At 37.9% G+C, this 15,916-nt stretch overlaps 1 protein-coding gene across 1 annotated transcript; it reads left to right on the forward strand.

The window, feature by feature from the left end:
* The first annotated feature begins 13,233 nt into the window (after positions 1-13,233).
* On the forward strand, positions 13,234-14,822 carry LOC103328492 (putative O-methyltransferase 3). Its single transcript, XM_008230887.2, has 2 exons — positions 13,234-14,069; positions 14,261-14,822. Exons 1-2 carry the CDS (start codon positions 13,260-13,262, stop codon positions 14,561-14,563), a joined length of 1,113 nt encoding a protein of 370 aa, XP_008229109.2. The 5' UTR covers positions 13,234-13,259; the 3' UTR covers positions 14,564-14,822.
* Positions 14,823-15,916: the final 1,094 nt, after the last annotated feature.

Below are 15,916 nucleotides of genomic sequence, written 5' to 3' on the forward strand. Positions count from 1 at the left end.
GACTTCTCTAAGGCTTATGACAGATTGAAATGGTCTTTCATTGAGAAAAATCTTACAGAAATTGGTATTGGGGAAACTTCTCTTCAACTTATTATGAGCTGTGTCAAGAATGTCTCTTACAAAATAATTATGAATGGGGAGCTTACTGAGAGTTTCAAACCTTAAAGAGGTGTTAGACAAGGTGACCCTCTTTCCCCTTACCTCTTTGTTTTATTTATGGAAAAACTTAGTCACATTATTATGGCTAGGGTGTTAAAGAAGGATTGGAAAGTTGGTAGGGCAGCAAGATCTGGTCCTATAATTTCGCATATTTTCTTTGTGGATGACTTGATTCTTTTTGGTGAGGTTTGATGTAGTACAGCCCATAGATGTTAGATTAAGCACTCAAACAATAGGGCATAGAAAAATATAAGAGATCGAGGAGAAGAAAATATAGATGGAAAAGACGAAAGAAAGGGCAGAATAGTAGAACAAGAAGAATATCGGAGGTTGATGAGACAAAAATATTGATCGAAGGGACGAAAGAAAGGACTGAAATCAGAGCACAGAGAAGAAAGAACAAAAATCACATAGTTTTAAGAGAAGGTTTACTCAATATCCAAATCTGAATTTTAAAGAACTACATGGGGGTATTTATAGCAATCTAAAACCGAGACACAATAGGATAAAAATCCCTTGCTTAAACAGAAATCATAACCCAAATAAAATAGGAAACTTAAAACTACAAATCTGGAAATATGAAAACGTAGAAATCCTACTAGAATTTGGAAAACTAGAGAATCTAGGAAACTAATAAATTTAGGTTGTATGCTATGAAAAATTCTCTTAAGGAGTTTTGTGAGCTTTATGGGCAGCAAGTTAATTTTGAGAAATCTTTGTTGTATATATCTGCCAATAATAAGTCTAGCCTTCTCCAGGGGAGGGTTACCAAGGCTATGTATAAGGGGGTTCTGGTGAAAGATCAGGCTAAACTTTCTTCTTGAAAAAGTCAACTGCTTTCTATGGCTGGAAGAATCACTTTAATTCAGTCTTCTGCTTCTTCTATTCCTCTCTATACTATGTGTTTACACCATAATCAACCAAGCGTATTCGTCATTAGACTACTGACACCTAGGCAGACATGTGAGTTGCTAAAGGAAGGGAAACACGCTAAACAGACACACAGACAAGCCCATAAAAGACGAGTGACATCATCTCCTCCTTAGCCTACCGCAGGAAGGCCCCCTTCCAGTGGTTACTACCTGCCTAAGCTCCTAACTACAGAACCTAGAGCTATGGACATGTGTCATCTCCACACTAGTTCGCACAAAGTCCCACATCGAAACTTTGTGCAAAACTCCCATTTTTACTTCCCTATATGTAGGGAACAGTACTGAGTAAAAAATGTAACTATTTTCTCACCTTTACTGTTACTCTGCCAAAATTACCACATATAGCTGAGTTAAGCATCGGTGAGCCTTCGGCAAGCACCACACCGGCCTCCGAAGCTTGACGATCGCTTCTTCTTTATTGTCTTCTACAGGATCTCCACATACTGAAGGTCCACACTTTTTCCCCTGCTAAAGATCTGACACTCCTCTACCTAAGTAGACCCTCCCAAAAAGAGCATCAACACTATGCAGAAGGCTAAGCTTCCTCAAGCTCTTTGTGAAGATCTTAACTAATCTTCTAAAAGTTTTCTTTGGGGAAGTAGTGAGATCCATCATAAAGCTCATTTAATTAAGTGGGATACAGTTTGTTTGCCTAAATGATTAGGAGGTTTGGGTATTAAAAAGGCTTCTCTTATGAATCAAGCTATGTTATCTAAAGCTAGTTGGAGAATTGTTGCTACGAACTCTGGTATTTGAGCTGCTATGCTCAGGAAAAAGTACTTAAGGGGTCGTTGTTGCTTCAATGCTTATGATGATAATTGTACTTTGGCTTGTAGCTCTTGGAAAGAGTTAATGTTTGGAGCTGCTATTTTGAATAATGGTATGAAGTGGAGAGTGGGAGATGGCACTAGAGTCAAATTTTGGACTGATACATGGATTGGTGATGTTCCTTTGGTGCATATTAATTTTCCTTTATCTGATCAGCTTGACAAAACTGAAACCATGTCTAATTATTTTTCTAGGACTGGTTGGAATATTAAGAAGCTCTTAGAGGCTCTTCTTTCTGAAGCCGTTCAGCAGATCATTAGTGTTCATGTTCATGTTGAAGGGAATTTACCTGATACTTGTATATGGGGTCCCACTTCAAATGGAGTTTTTTCTGTGAAGACTGCTTATGAGTTATCTGCTAGGTTTAATGAAGTCCCTAGTTCTCCTTGGAATTTCATTTGGAATTTAAGGATCCCTCCTCTTGTTAAAGTGTTCACTTGGCTCCTCACTCAAAAAAAAAAAAAAAGATCTTAATTAATGTGGAGAGAGTAAGAAGGCATATTTCTAGAGACCCTTCTTGCCTTCTCTATCGTTATCATGAGGATTCTTTGCAATATCTCTTTATTTTCTGTCTTCATGTTCTTGCGCTTTGGAGATCCTTCTATGAACCTGAAGGGTTGATCAATTTCTTTTTCTCTGATTTTGATAGTGGCTTGAAGGAAAATTTGTGTTATAATGCTGGGCATATAAGGAATTTGAAGTGGTGTAATATTTCTGTTGTTGCTTGAGGGTTCTTTTGGAAATGGAGGTGTTGTTCTATCTTTTAGTCTCATTTTTAGATGCCTTGTCATCCTAACCAGAATATTGTCGAGTATCTTCTTGAGTCGGATAAGGCTAATAATGACAGGACCTTACCCAAATTTCACTTTGGAATCCAAGTCGAGCCCCGTGTGCGTCCAACACTTGGCAGGTATCGAGCACGAATGACCAAAATACCCTTTTACCTTAACTACAAAATGAAAACACACTTAAGGGTTTACCAAAAAATTGGCAGAGTCTCCCTTGAAAACGGACATTTCCCAATAAATTTCTACATGTAAAAATATGCAGTTAAAAGAAAATCTCAATCGTTCAGCATGCATCAGACAAATAAATCTGAATGGCATCAGGCCTCTTTATACCACATAAATCATTCAACCATCTGAATATGGTCTCAACTCTCAAAACAACATGGATACATTATCAATTTCCAATATGACCTAACTGAACAAATTTTCAGCACTTGATCTTGCGGCTACACCTAATAACTCTGGGTTGCCTACATACCCTTACCAAGGGATCAAACTACATGTAGTTCTTTATACAAGAAAAAGGTTCAACTCATAAGTAAGCACACGAATTAAATATTCCCTTACACTTCCCTGAAACCAAAAGCTACAAACTCTAATCAATCCGCTGAATCTTGAGCAAAGATATTGATTTCAGAACAATCTTCCACCCATTACATATGACATATGTGCAGATACAAATACATATATATATATATATATAATAGCTCAGTACAGATAAGTAGAAAAACGAGAAGATTAATAAAATAACATTGGCCACATGAAACCATAATATCAATATCAAAGACTTAAACTTAGAACACTCTCAAAATCCTTGTCTCATAAATCGGAAAACATGTATTAAAACTTTCACCAATAAGTACAAAGATAAAATCATCAGTTTTAGTTTAAAACATCTCAAAACTGAAATACTCTCCACCTAGGCGTACCCCAAATCAAAACCCGTCAATTCCAACGATGTTCCATCAATTCAAAGTACCATATATGTTACATCCCCACAGAACTCGGGGGACATGTGGTTAGCTCGAGAACGTATATCCTTGCAGAATCGGGTGATCAGCTCGAAATGCATATCTATCAAATCCCCTCGCAGGACTCAAGAAGATATAATTAACTTGAGAACGCATATCCTCGCACCACAAGATTCAGGCGTCCCCGAGACTCATGGGGCATTGTCATAAATGACAAGAGTATACCAAAGGCAACTGGGATGGGTACTCCTGTGGTGGGTTTAAAAACCATTTTCCGAAACTTATCATAAAATTTCTCTTTTTCCACAAATTCACTTTCACAAATCCATTTTTCGAATCCTTTCTCAACTTTCCAAAAATCAGTTCTAAAATAGTTAACCAAAAATCCCTTTTTTAAAAAGAGATAAATTCCAACATTCCTTAACTTGAATTTGACCATGCATAATCTTTCAAAACTATTCTCAAACAACATTCAAATATGTACAACATACTATTGAGAAAACTAGTATTCATAATTCGTCGATTTCAAGGCGTCGAGCATATATTTAAATATAGACATATAATCAAGCATTTAATTGATTCCTTAATCATGACAACACCTAGTTATCCAAGCCATTCCCAACTCCGCACAATGAAACATAACATAACATGCATAACATAAAACCATTTAAAAACAAGCCTCCAATTACAATTACAACTACTAAATGGCCTCAACCGAGCCAACATAGCCCACTATCTAATGGTATATGACAACTCATGTTGGTCCATAACCATGAGTTTAACCCATCCTAGAACTCTCGTCACAATCCAATGGTTGATTTGACCTCGATAGCGGAATTTGACCAATTGGGGCCAGTGGGGCCCACAACCTTCGACTTCTAGTCCGAATGTTCCTATAGGTTCAACAAGGTTTACTAAACACGCCCTGCAAGTTTTGTCCAGATCGAGCGGTCGGATCGCTCTCGCTCGCCTGAATATCGCCTCACATGCGTAAATCCGTTCGACCGTCGAACAATAATCAAATTCGAATATGAGCATACCATCATGCTCGGGACGACATGGGGAATATTTTAGGACAAAATGGGTCACCATACAATGGCCCACATCCTTCCACACGCGCTGGTAGCGAGTGGCTGTCTTGAGAAAATTCCGGCCACCGGAAAACTCTTGAAACACTAGACAATACCTATACCTACGTGTTTGGCACAACTAGGGGAGTAGCTTTTGTTCTTAGACCACATCCAAAAAGTGGCCTGAACAAGTCAAAACCTAGGTTTTAGATCAAGCTTCAAAAACCCAAATTTGATCCAAACCACCTGGATAGATAGCTAGACCTAATTCTAGTGGAATTTGTTTTTAATTTTTTTCCACTTTGTTCTCTTCTCTGTCAATATAGTATTGTTTCATTGCTGGTCTTTTCATTTTATCATATGTGTGATTTTATATTGTGTGAGATGGATAAGTCATGGATGCATGCGGATAGAAGATCGAAGGAATATGAGTTAGGTGTGGAAGGATTTTTGAATTTTGCTGTAGAAAATCTTGGAAATACAACTCATATTCGTTGTCCATGTGTTAAATGTGGGAATATTCGATTGTTTGGAGTTGGAATTATAAGGGACCACTTATACTCAATGAAATTGACCAAAGCTATAAGATTGGGACATGCATATTCAACTTTTAATTTTCTTCCATTCTATATGTTAGATTGAATTCAGATATATGATTAATTTGCAGGTTCAAAGTGAACTTAATGGGGAAGAGCATAATGGCGTATCAGAAAATTTGAGGTGGCTAGCAGCTGGTCCAAGCATGACAGTGCAGGAGCTATCTTATTAATGGTGTTAAATTTAACACCAAGGCACAAGACGATGTGCGAACTGTCCAAAATAGTGGAGTTTATTTACTTGCACATACTATGCAAGTTGCTAGTGCCAAGGAAAAACCCTATTGTCTCCAATATGGGTTTTTATGATGTTATTCAAGAAATTTGGGACCTTGACTACCAAAAGTTTAGAATACCAGTCTCGATGTGTGATTGGATAAATAACACTTCGGACCTTGTAGTCGACGAACTTGGATTTACCCTTGTAGATCTGAGTAAAACTGGACATAGGAATGACCAATTTGTTATGGCTTCTCAAGTCAAACAAGTATTTTATGTTGACGACCCAATGCATCGTGGTTGGTCGGTAGTGTTATCAATGCCTAATGGAGAATATAATGATGTTATTGGTGATGATGTGCTAGGTGATACTAGAATTGAGTGTGAGCCATTTACTAGAGGGATACCAAATGTTGACACATTTGATGACCTAGTGGGTGAGTTAGGGAATGAAAATATTAGAGATGGGTGTGAAGATATATAGATTGATTGATTGTTGTAATGTATGACATTACTTATTCAGTTAATTGTATGACACTAATTAATAATTATGTACATCATTTTAATTCTGATCACATATTCATTATATGCAGGCTTTGGGCACGATAAATCAAAAATTAAAAAAGCTGGGTTAAAGCTGTAAAAGTACGGCATCTGGTAAAAACTGGAAACATAGACGTCTAAAATAAAAACAACATCGGGTTTTAAAAGGCAAAAGACCGTAAAGCAAAAAAATAGACATATGAAAAAGAAATCAATTCGATTTGGTTAAAATAAACCGTCGTCTAAAGGTCAAAATAAAGGCCGTTCAGTTCCATTAACTGTTGTGAGAGATGTTCTGCACGTCAGATAGTCTAAAATAACTGACGTCTCCGAGTATACATACGTCAAGGCAAGTTAAACAAGCGACTTTTAAAAGGACAACCACGTCATTATGTAATCAAAACAGATGTGGTAAGCAATTACAACGTCAACCAGATGGATCTCTAGACGTAGTGATATAATTAACCACGTCCATTATTTTAACTCCACGGACGTTGAATACATAATCCACGTCGGTTATTTTTCTATCCACGCCCTCAATACTATTTACAACGTCATCCTTTGACAAAAACTGACGTGGAGTATAGTTTGGTACGTCAATATTGAGTAATATTATGTCATTTTAAATCTTTTAGACGTTGATTATTTAGAAAAAGTGACGTCTAACTGTGTCAAAGGGCCTTCTTTGTTAAATTTAAAAGACGATTCTCTCAAGTAACAGACGTGTTATATACTTACCACGTCGGTTTTTATTAAAGTCCTCGATGTGGATAATTACATAAGCGTTGGTGATGCCAGGTGCAGGACGTGGTTATATCATGTTACGGCGGTTATTGGGAGCCAAATGACATGCAATACTCTTTAAACGTCTGTTGGTTTGTGTAAACACCGTAGTTTATGTTTTAGACGTCGGTTTTTTTGTTTCTTTAACGTAGTAAAAATTAACCACGACGGTTTCTAGCTTATCCAAGTCATTTTTCCTTTTTTTAGGGACGTGATAATTATCTGTACATCGGTTCTTCTTTTGATCTTGACATGTAAAACTCTTTAGACGTCTCAGTTTTCATAAAACCGTTGTCTATTGTTGCCGAAGATTTCATTTTACCCTAATTATATAGTAATTAAACATCGGTTCAGAATAAATCTGGACGTTGAATTACTTAACAACGTCGGTTATTAACCGTCGTTGTTGGTTGTACAAAAGATGGCGGTCGATTTCACGACGGTTGGAAAACCTTCTAGACGACGGTGGTTTCCCATCGTCTATTTCGATTTTTGTAGTAGTGATCATGTTTCTTTTCTTATATTTGGTAATGTTGGGAAAATACTTCAAATCAAATCCCTATCCTTAAATTACAAATATGCAAAAAAATAAAAAATGTGTAATTAATCCTTGCTTTGCTATTTTTTAATTGTTAATGGGTATATTAGTAATAAAAAATGTAATTAACGCGTCTTGGTTTCACATGGGAAGGGAGAATGAAATCCAAAGTGGATGTAGGGTTTCATTTTTCCCTCCTATTTTCCTATGAGGTGGAAAATCTTCTCCCAAACCTGGACTTACTAAATATGAAAAAGTAAATGATTTTCCATTCCTAAGCCCCTTTTCTAGCCAATCAAAAGTGTCCTTAATGTCAGATTGCAATTGTCTTATCATTTCTTCGTTTCAATACTTGCTCGCAGTTCTTCACTTATACTATTCAAAGGGGAAAATTTTGGTTCCTTAAAACTGAGGAGAAACTCCTCACCACCAAGGTCTAAAATATCGATGGTTTGGGAAATATCAGTAATCTAAAACACGGAAATTTTGATGGAAATATCAAGAAATTATCAATATCGATAAAAATTAAATAAAAACCACGAAAATCGTAAGAAAATTTAAAAAAATTTGTTCAAACTTTAGAAAATGTTTATTTAGATAACCTATGATGAAAATCTATGATATATATCACTTGCCTATTAATAAGCAACAACCTTTGTATGCCCAGCTGGCAAAATATTATGGCGCTATCCTTTCGTTGCATGAGAGTTGTTGTACTCTTCAGTAAATAACCCCTTATATGAGTGTACCTAACGACCACCTGCTTGTATTGAATGTATTCAATACATAATCTTTATTTACAATCATATTTAATTTGGGGGCGAATCCGTGGCACTATATTTTTGACACAAGTTTTGACACAATTTTTGGGCCATTAGATTACTGCACTTTTAATGGTTGAGATTAAATCTGACATGACAAATAGTTTTAATGTTTTAAATAAACAATCATTAATTTTATTTCTCTCTCATAAAATAAAATAAAATAATTTTCTCTCTCTTTCCTGGGATCAGAAAAAAAAAACCTCTATCTTTTTTCCCTCTCTCTCTCTCTCCCTCTCCAGTAACTGCATACCAACCGTATGAATTCTCTACTCCATTTTTATTCCATTTTCATTTTTCTTAAAACTAATACGTTTTGTTTTGTTATTTATGATTATGTTGATATGATCTGAAATCTTCACTGTTTGGTTTGTTTTCTTAAAGAATTTCAGGTTTTACAAACGGAGAAAATAAAATATTTTTTAGAGATGCAGTGCAAAAAGTTTATGCCGAACAATATAACCTTTATTGGTGTTTTGTCTGCTTGTAACCATTGTGGTCTGGTAGAGGAAGGGAAAAGATGGTTTAAAGGAATGGAGGGCTTTGGGCTTATCCCCCAAATTGAGCAATATGGTTGGATGGTTGATCTTTTGGGAAGGGCAGGATGCTTGGAGGAAGTGGAGAAATTGATTGAGAGAATTCATAAGGTTGGTTTGTAGTTACCGGAGAGATAGAGAGAGAGAGAGAGAGAGAGAGAGAGAGAGAGAGAGAGGCAAAAAAGATGGAGGTTTTTTTTTTGGGAGTTTCACTAAAACACCCAAAATAGGGGTTGAAATTATAAAAAAACCCAAGCACTATTTAAACATATAAACACACCCAAAACCCATCATTACACACACTCAAAATCCATTTATAAACACACCCAAAAAGTTGACTTTGGGGTTGATTTTGGGTGTGTTTCTATGTTTAAATAGTACTTGGGTTTTTTTATAAATACATGTCTAGGATTGGGTTTATTTATAAATTTGTATTTTTTTTTCTGATATCAGGAAAGAGAGAGAGGTATATACCAAGTAAAAAATGATACTACCAAGTAAAGAGATTACGTTTCCAAGAAAAAAGGGAGGAGAGAGAAAATTATTTTATTTTATTTTTATAAGAGAGAAAGTAAAATTAATGATTGTTTATTTAAAACATTAAAACTATTTGTCATGTCAGATTTAATCTCAATCATTAAAAGTGAAGTAATCTAATGGCCCAAAAATTGTGTCAAAACTTGTGTCAAAAATATGGTGCAACGGATCCGCCCTCATTTAATTTAGTTGAGTCGATCGATAGTTGTAATTAGGAAAACATACTAGCGTTTTAGTAAAAGAAATAGTATTTTTTGTCACAAAATACGTTTTGTATTATTTTAACAAATGGTATGAAATCGATATATGGATTTTGATTTAGGACATTAATTGACATGAGAGCAACACGAAACATTATGAGATGAGTTCTTGATAATTTGGTGACATTTGTCTTCTCAATATTAGACAAAACTACAGTCTTGGACTAATTCAATATATATGCCAAAATTCACCTTTAGAACCTCAACTTTCTTCATTAGTCAGATATAAACAAATGCATGGTTAGTGTAGAAATAAATTATTATGAGAGCTGTCTCATATTTCCGATTGGGACCAAAGTCTTGAGTCCTGTGTGAGAATATGATTAGTAATGCCCCACGCCAACGAAGAGGACCTTTGTGTGAGAATATGATTAGTAACGCCCAACGTCAACCAAGAGGTCCTTTGTGTGAGAATACACCAATGAATAGGCGTTGGTATATTTAACCATAAATGCTAAAGTAACATCAACGGCATCGGTAGAAAAAGCCTGAAACTTTTGTTGATGTCTTTATGTAACACCCCGACTCCAAATTTAATCCCCTATTTAACTTATTTAAGTGAAATTACAAATTTACACTTGGGGTAGGGGTAATTTGGTCATTTTCTTATCCTAAAGGATTTGGGGACAACAAGTGGTATGGTTACGTAGGTCGTACTGATATGAATCCGTAGACACATAGTGGGCTCAAATTAGAGTTGTAACGAGAGAGTTATGATCGAATGAAACTCAGTGGTATAATCGTAATTAATTGAAAAATGGATTTTTGATAAAAGTCAGAAATGCCCTCCTTTCTCTCTCTCTCTCTCTCTCTCTCTCTCTCTCTCTCGTGTGCTCTCTCTCTCTGTGAAAACCCCCACTATAGCAACCGCTGCTCGTTCCGCCTGCCACCGCCAAGCCCGACCACCGTTTAGGCGGGACCGGTCCCAAAATGACCGCCGATCTCCACCGTCCATCCTCACTGTTCTCGATGACAGACGGCAGCCACACCGCCAGATTTTGCAGAAAACCGACCAATTTCGAGAGGAAAATTCGGTCGTTCGATCTCTCTCTTCCGGTTGCCATTTTTGGTGATCCAGGTATGGAAATCCACCTATTCCTCGAGCTCTAACTGATGGTTGAGTAGGATTTCATTAATTTTGAGCCTAGATTATCTGATTTTCGAGTTAGGGTTCGGCCGATTTTGGGTTCACGATTCCGGCCACTTCCAGTCAGTTTTTGGGTAGGTCCAAGAACAAAGGTGGTTCCAAATAGGGTGTTTTACTTAGGGTAGGAGTCTTGAGCCAAGAATTGGAGATTTTCCAGCAAAGGGTAATCACTTTGGACACCCACGCGCTGCCGGTGCTTGTGGCGGTGCGTGGGAACCCGAGGAGCTTTTTTCCCAATGGGATCCTCAGGTGGTCACGAGTGCGTAGGTGTGCTCGGATCCCAATTTGGATACCGTTAGAGTCCCGAACGGATATCGCATATTGCACGTTATCCGGGTTCGCTAGGTTTGGACCTTTGGATGGTCCTGAGTTTATAATATGTTAATTTAGACGTCCTTAGAATCGTGTAGGATTCGACGGATCGTAAAAAGAGTCCCAGATACTCCGGAAATGCCAACCCTAAGGTTTATAGTAATTGTCCAATCGTGCTATCGTGAGCGATCCGACAGTTCGATCTGGACTAAACTTGCAGGACATGTGTCCTAAACCTTGTAGAACCTATAGGAACTGTCATATCAGAATTTGGAGGTCGTGAACCCAGCAGGCCCGTTCGACCAAGGTTGGGTAGTTTGACCCTGGATTGACTGTGAGACTTTTGAGATAGTTCTACCTTCCCATGAGGGTTAGAATGACCGTAGAGATAGGTCTTGATCGATAGTCGAGTTATGTGGATATTGTGGGTTTAGGATATTAATTGATGATTTTTAATGGGGGTTTTATCGGATGCTAGATGGTTGTTAAGGTGTTTACAATATTAGAAATTAATGTATATAATTATGTGTGTATACAAAGGTATAAAAGAGTATAGAATTTGAGTTTGGAGTGCTATACGCACTACCCTATGTACCTTCTCGGATATTGATTACACTGTCTAAGTACCACCCTGCTTTTGAGGTCGCACGTGGTATATCGTAGGAGTAGCCGGCGTGTTGACAGACCCCATACGTGGCGTTGGTATATCCGGCATATGGGAAGATATGTGATATTGTGTTGAGGTAACACTTATCGTAGGTGTAGCTGGCGTGTTGACAGACCTCATACGTGGCGTCGGTATACTCGGCGATAGGAGATATGTGATATTGTGTTGAGGTCACAAGTGTCGTAGGAGTAGCTGGCATGTTGACAAACCCTCATACGTGGCGTTGGCATATCCGGTGTATGGGGAGAGATGTGATATGCTTGTGAGGTCGCACGTGTCGTAGGAGTTGCCAGCGTGTTGACAGACCCCATACGTGGCGTTGGTAGATCCGGTGTATGGGGAGATATGTGAGATTGTGATTGGTGAGTTGTGATTGAAATTAAAATGGGAATGGAATACATTCTAGAATGTATGAATTTGTATGGCTGTGATGGTTTGTATGTTATTGGAGCCAGAAGTGATGCGAAAGAACTACGTGTGGCTTGATCCCTTAGTAAGGGTACGTAGGCAGCCTAGGATAGCGCCTAGGTGCAGCCGCAGACAAAAATTCACTTAGGTGGTTTATTTGAGTACAATGCGGACCTTGTCGTGGTCCTGCTACTCGAGTGAGGGTGAGATGTGTTTGTGTTAGGAGGTTAGGATCTCGAATGTTGGATAGTTTGGAAATTTAGATGATAGTGGTTGTATGCTAAAAATTTGGGAAGTAATTTATGTTATGTGAAGGCCGGAGGCCAATTAGATGAATTGCAGGAGATTATCTTGTGCATGCTGCCAATTGGTGATATTTAATGTGTTTTATGCAGGTTGGAAAATTTGGGGAAAGTTTGATTTACAGGGGAGACTCTGCCAAATTTTCAGCAGAAAGTCTCGTGCCCTTATTCCTCTTTGGCAAAAGAGGACATAGTTTTAGTGGGTGAGCCCAGCATTGGTGTGATGCCGAGATTCCCACAGGATTCGTCTCGGGTTCCGAAAAATTCAGGGCGGGTCGTGTCGCTTTATACATTTTTAGTCTTATTATTTATAAAACCGATGCCTAATATACTAACAACATTAGTTTTCAAATTTGTCGATGCCTATGTGGTGTGGTGTAAAGTAAGATTTGGCATAATGAACACTACCTGCATGTTTTAAATTAGTGTTTTCTTGTGTGATCTGCACTAGCTACTTGCATTCTCCTTACATGATTTTATGTTAATAACCACTTTATTAGCGAGTAAAGATGAATGACTTTTACATGATTCATGTTGTATGGATTAGTTTAGTTTTATAATTCCGTCGTTGTCCTGACCCCAGCAATATTGCGTGCGCAAACCACATTTTAGTGTGATGTCATTGTTATTTATTTTCTGTAAGAGTTTACATAACAGTAATTGCATACAGTAGAAGGAAAAAAATAGAGTCGACCATCAATTACAAGAACCAATAACATGTCTAGCACGTTGATTACTTCGTTCACATGGAAAACATGGGTATCCCAATTTCGAAATATATCTCTCCTTTATGGCATTAAGCTCCTCTAGCTCCCCTCCACTCCACACGCTTATATGAAGAGATGTGCATCAATCTTAATTCTCACCACATCTTGAGCCAACAGCAAGGCATGGGTAGTGAAGTGAGAGCAAGTCATGAGCTACTCGAAGCACAAGCCCACATTTGGAACCACATTTTCAGCTTCATAAATTCTATGTCCCTCAAATGTGCAGTTCAATTAGGTATCCCAGATGTCATCCAAAAACATGGCCAGCCCATGACTCTTTCTGAGCTTGTCTCCGCCCTACCAATTTCCCCAACAAAAGCTCATTTCATCCCACGCCTCATGCGAATCTTAGTCCACTCCAGCTTCTTTGCCAGAGAAAGTCTGAGTGGCGGCGAACAAGGTTATGTACTAACAGACGCCTCCACACTCCTCCTGGAAGACAATCCCATGAGCGCAAGGCCTTTCTTACTTGCCGTGCTTAATCCCATCTTAACCGATCCATGGCAGTATTTGACCATTTGGTTCCAAAATGACAATCCTACGCCGTTTCACATGGTGCATGGGATGACATTTTGGGATTATGGGAACCAGGACCCGACTATTGCACATTTTTTCAATGACGCCATGGCCAGCGATGCCCGGTTGATCTCAAGCTTGGTGATTGATGAGTGCAAGGGGGTGTTTCAAGGAGTGGATTCGTTGGTTGACGTGGGCGGTGGGACGGGAACTGTGGCCAAGTCCATTGCTGATGCCTTCCCTCATATAAAATGCACTGTACTTGATCTCCCTCATGTAGTTGCTGACCAAAAAGGGAGTAAGAACTTGGAATATGTTGCAGGGGACATGTTTGAGGCTGTTCCTGCGGCCGATGCTATTTTCTTGAAGGTCAATCATCTCATCCTTAGTGATATTATATTGTTAAATACAGATTTCCATTTATAGATCAGTACAATATATGTGAAGCAGAGTATGCTTTCCGAATGGACTTTAAGGTATAAATCAAATTGGGTCCATAAGTAATTTGATAATTGTCTTAGTATTGATGATTTTGATTGGTGATTTTCCATGACAAACAGTGGATATTGCATGACTGGAGTGATGAAGAATGCGTGAAAATACTTGAGCGATGTAAAGAGGCAATTACAAGAGAGGGCAAGAAAGGCAAGGTGATTATCGTAGATATGACGGTGGAGGACAAGAATACAGATAAGGAATCTGGGGAAACACAACTTTTCTTCGATATGGAAATGATGGTCTTGGCTACAGGAAAAGAAAGGAATGAGAAAGAATGGGCTAAGCTCTTTTCTGACGCAGGTTTCAGCCACTATAAGATTACTCCCTGTTTGGATTTAAGGTCTCTCATTGAGGTTTATCCTTGATTTATAATGAAGCACCTGCTTAATATATTATGTGGGCAGCATGTAGTGTATTGTAATTTTGTTCAGGGTAAATTAATGTTACCTAGTTTATTTAGTATTGTATTAAATGCAATTGTTTGTCAATTTGGGAGCTGCTCTGGAAATTCTGTGGAAAATTTTGGATTTAATTCTTGTTATATATGTATGGAACATATATAAGCGGGGACTTTTGTGTCTTTGCTCAGAACCAGTAATCAACACTACCTCTTCTAACTATAAAGTTCTCTCTTCGTCATTTAGCAACTGCTCAGATTTCTCAAACTCCTTTTCCATATTAGGCAAAACCTCAGATTTCTCACACGATCGCTTCGTCCTGATTTTGTTTGCATGTTGAACATGTTTTTTTCAGCGGTTTTGACGTGGCTTTCCTATTTTATTGGGGTTTCTTAACCTAATTAAATCGGGTTTTGATGTCCTATTCGTAGTTAACTTGTAACCCAAGTCCGATGCATTATAAAAAGGACTTTTGGGGTTATGTTAAATCAGCCGACCCGAAGAGAGGTTGGGGAATTTAGAAGAGAGAGTAACAAGAGAATTTAAGAGGGAATTCTTGGGTGTTTATAAGGGTTTGAGCAAGGGTGAGAGAAAGAGAGGTTCTTGTAAGGGTTCTTGATTGTAACCAAAATTGTTCTTATATACTAGTGAATTTCTCGGGTAGATCACAAAGAAGATGTAGGGCACTAGGTCGAACAATATAAATCTTTGTGTTTTTGTGTGTTTGCTTACTCTCTTCATGGGGAGGGTGTGTGTTCCGGTTGCGTAGTCCATCAACGACAAGGTCTTTGAGTGTTTGCACACAACACCTATTGGGTCGTTCCCTTACATGGCCTTGCTTTGGTTCAGAGGTATTTGGCCAATGCTCAGCCAAATTTCTGTATGGGTCTAGTAGAGGCAAGGGCGAAGGCACATTGTGACCAGTGTAGTCTCAGACCACCACTCAGTTTTTATTATTAAAAAAAAAAAATGTAGTATGTTGTATAACCTATATTAATTAATATATTACTTTACCACACGAGGCCCTACCCAGCCAAACTTACATTTCCTCCAAGACTGCGCCTCCTTTTGCAAACCCATTCCCAAAAGTTTTAATAAAACTATTATTATTATATTAATGTTTTATACAAATCACTAAAAACCAAAGAGATTTTAATCCATTTTTCTATTTTATTGGCACATACAGGGAGCAGTGTTGTGAATTTTTAGACAACCTGAAAATGGAGATTATAAAGATTAGTTTAAACACAAATTATACTCGTAAGTGCACAATGTCAATCGTTATATAGTATGGCAAATATGAGGTCATTCGTACGAGGA

Source organism: Prunus mume, linkage group LG4, assembly GCF_029339155.1.
Source record: "Prunus mume cultivar Tortuosa linkage group LG4, ASM2933915v1, whole genome shotgun sequence".
In the NCBI taxonomy this organism is placed as follows: Eukaryota; Viridiplantae; Streptophyta; class Magnoliopsida; order Rosales; family Rosaceae; genus Prunus; species Prunus mume.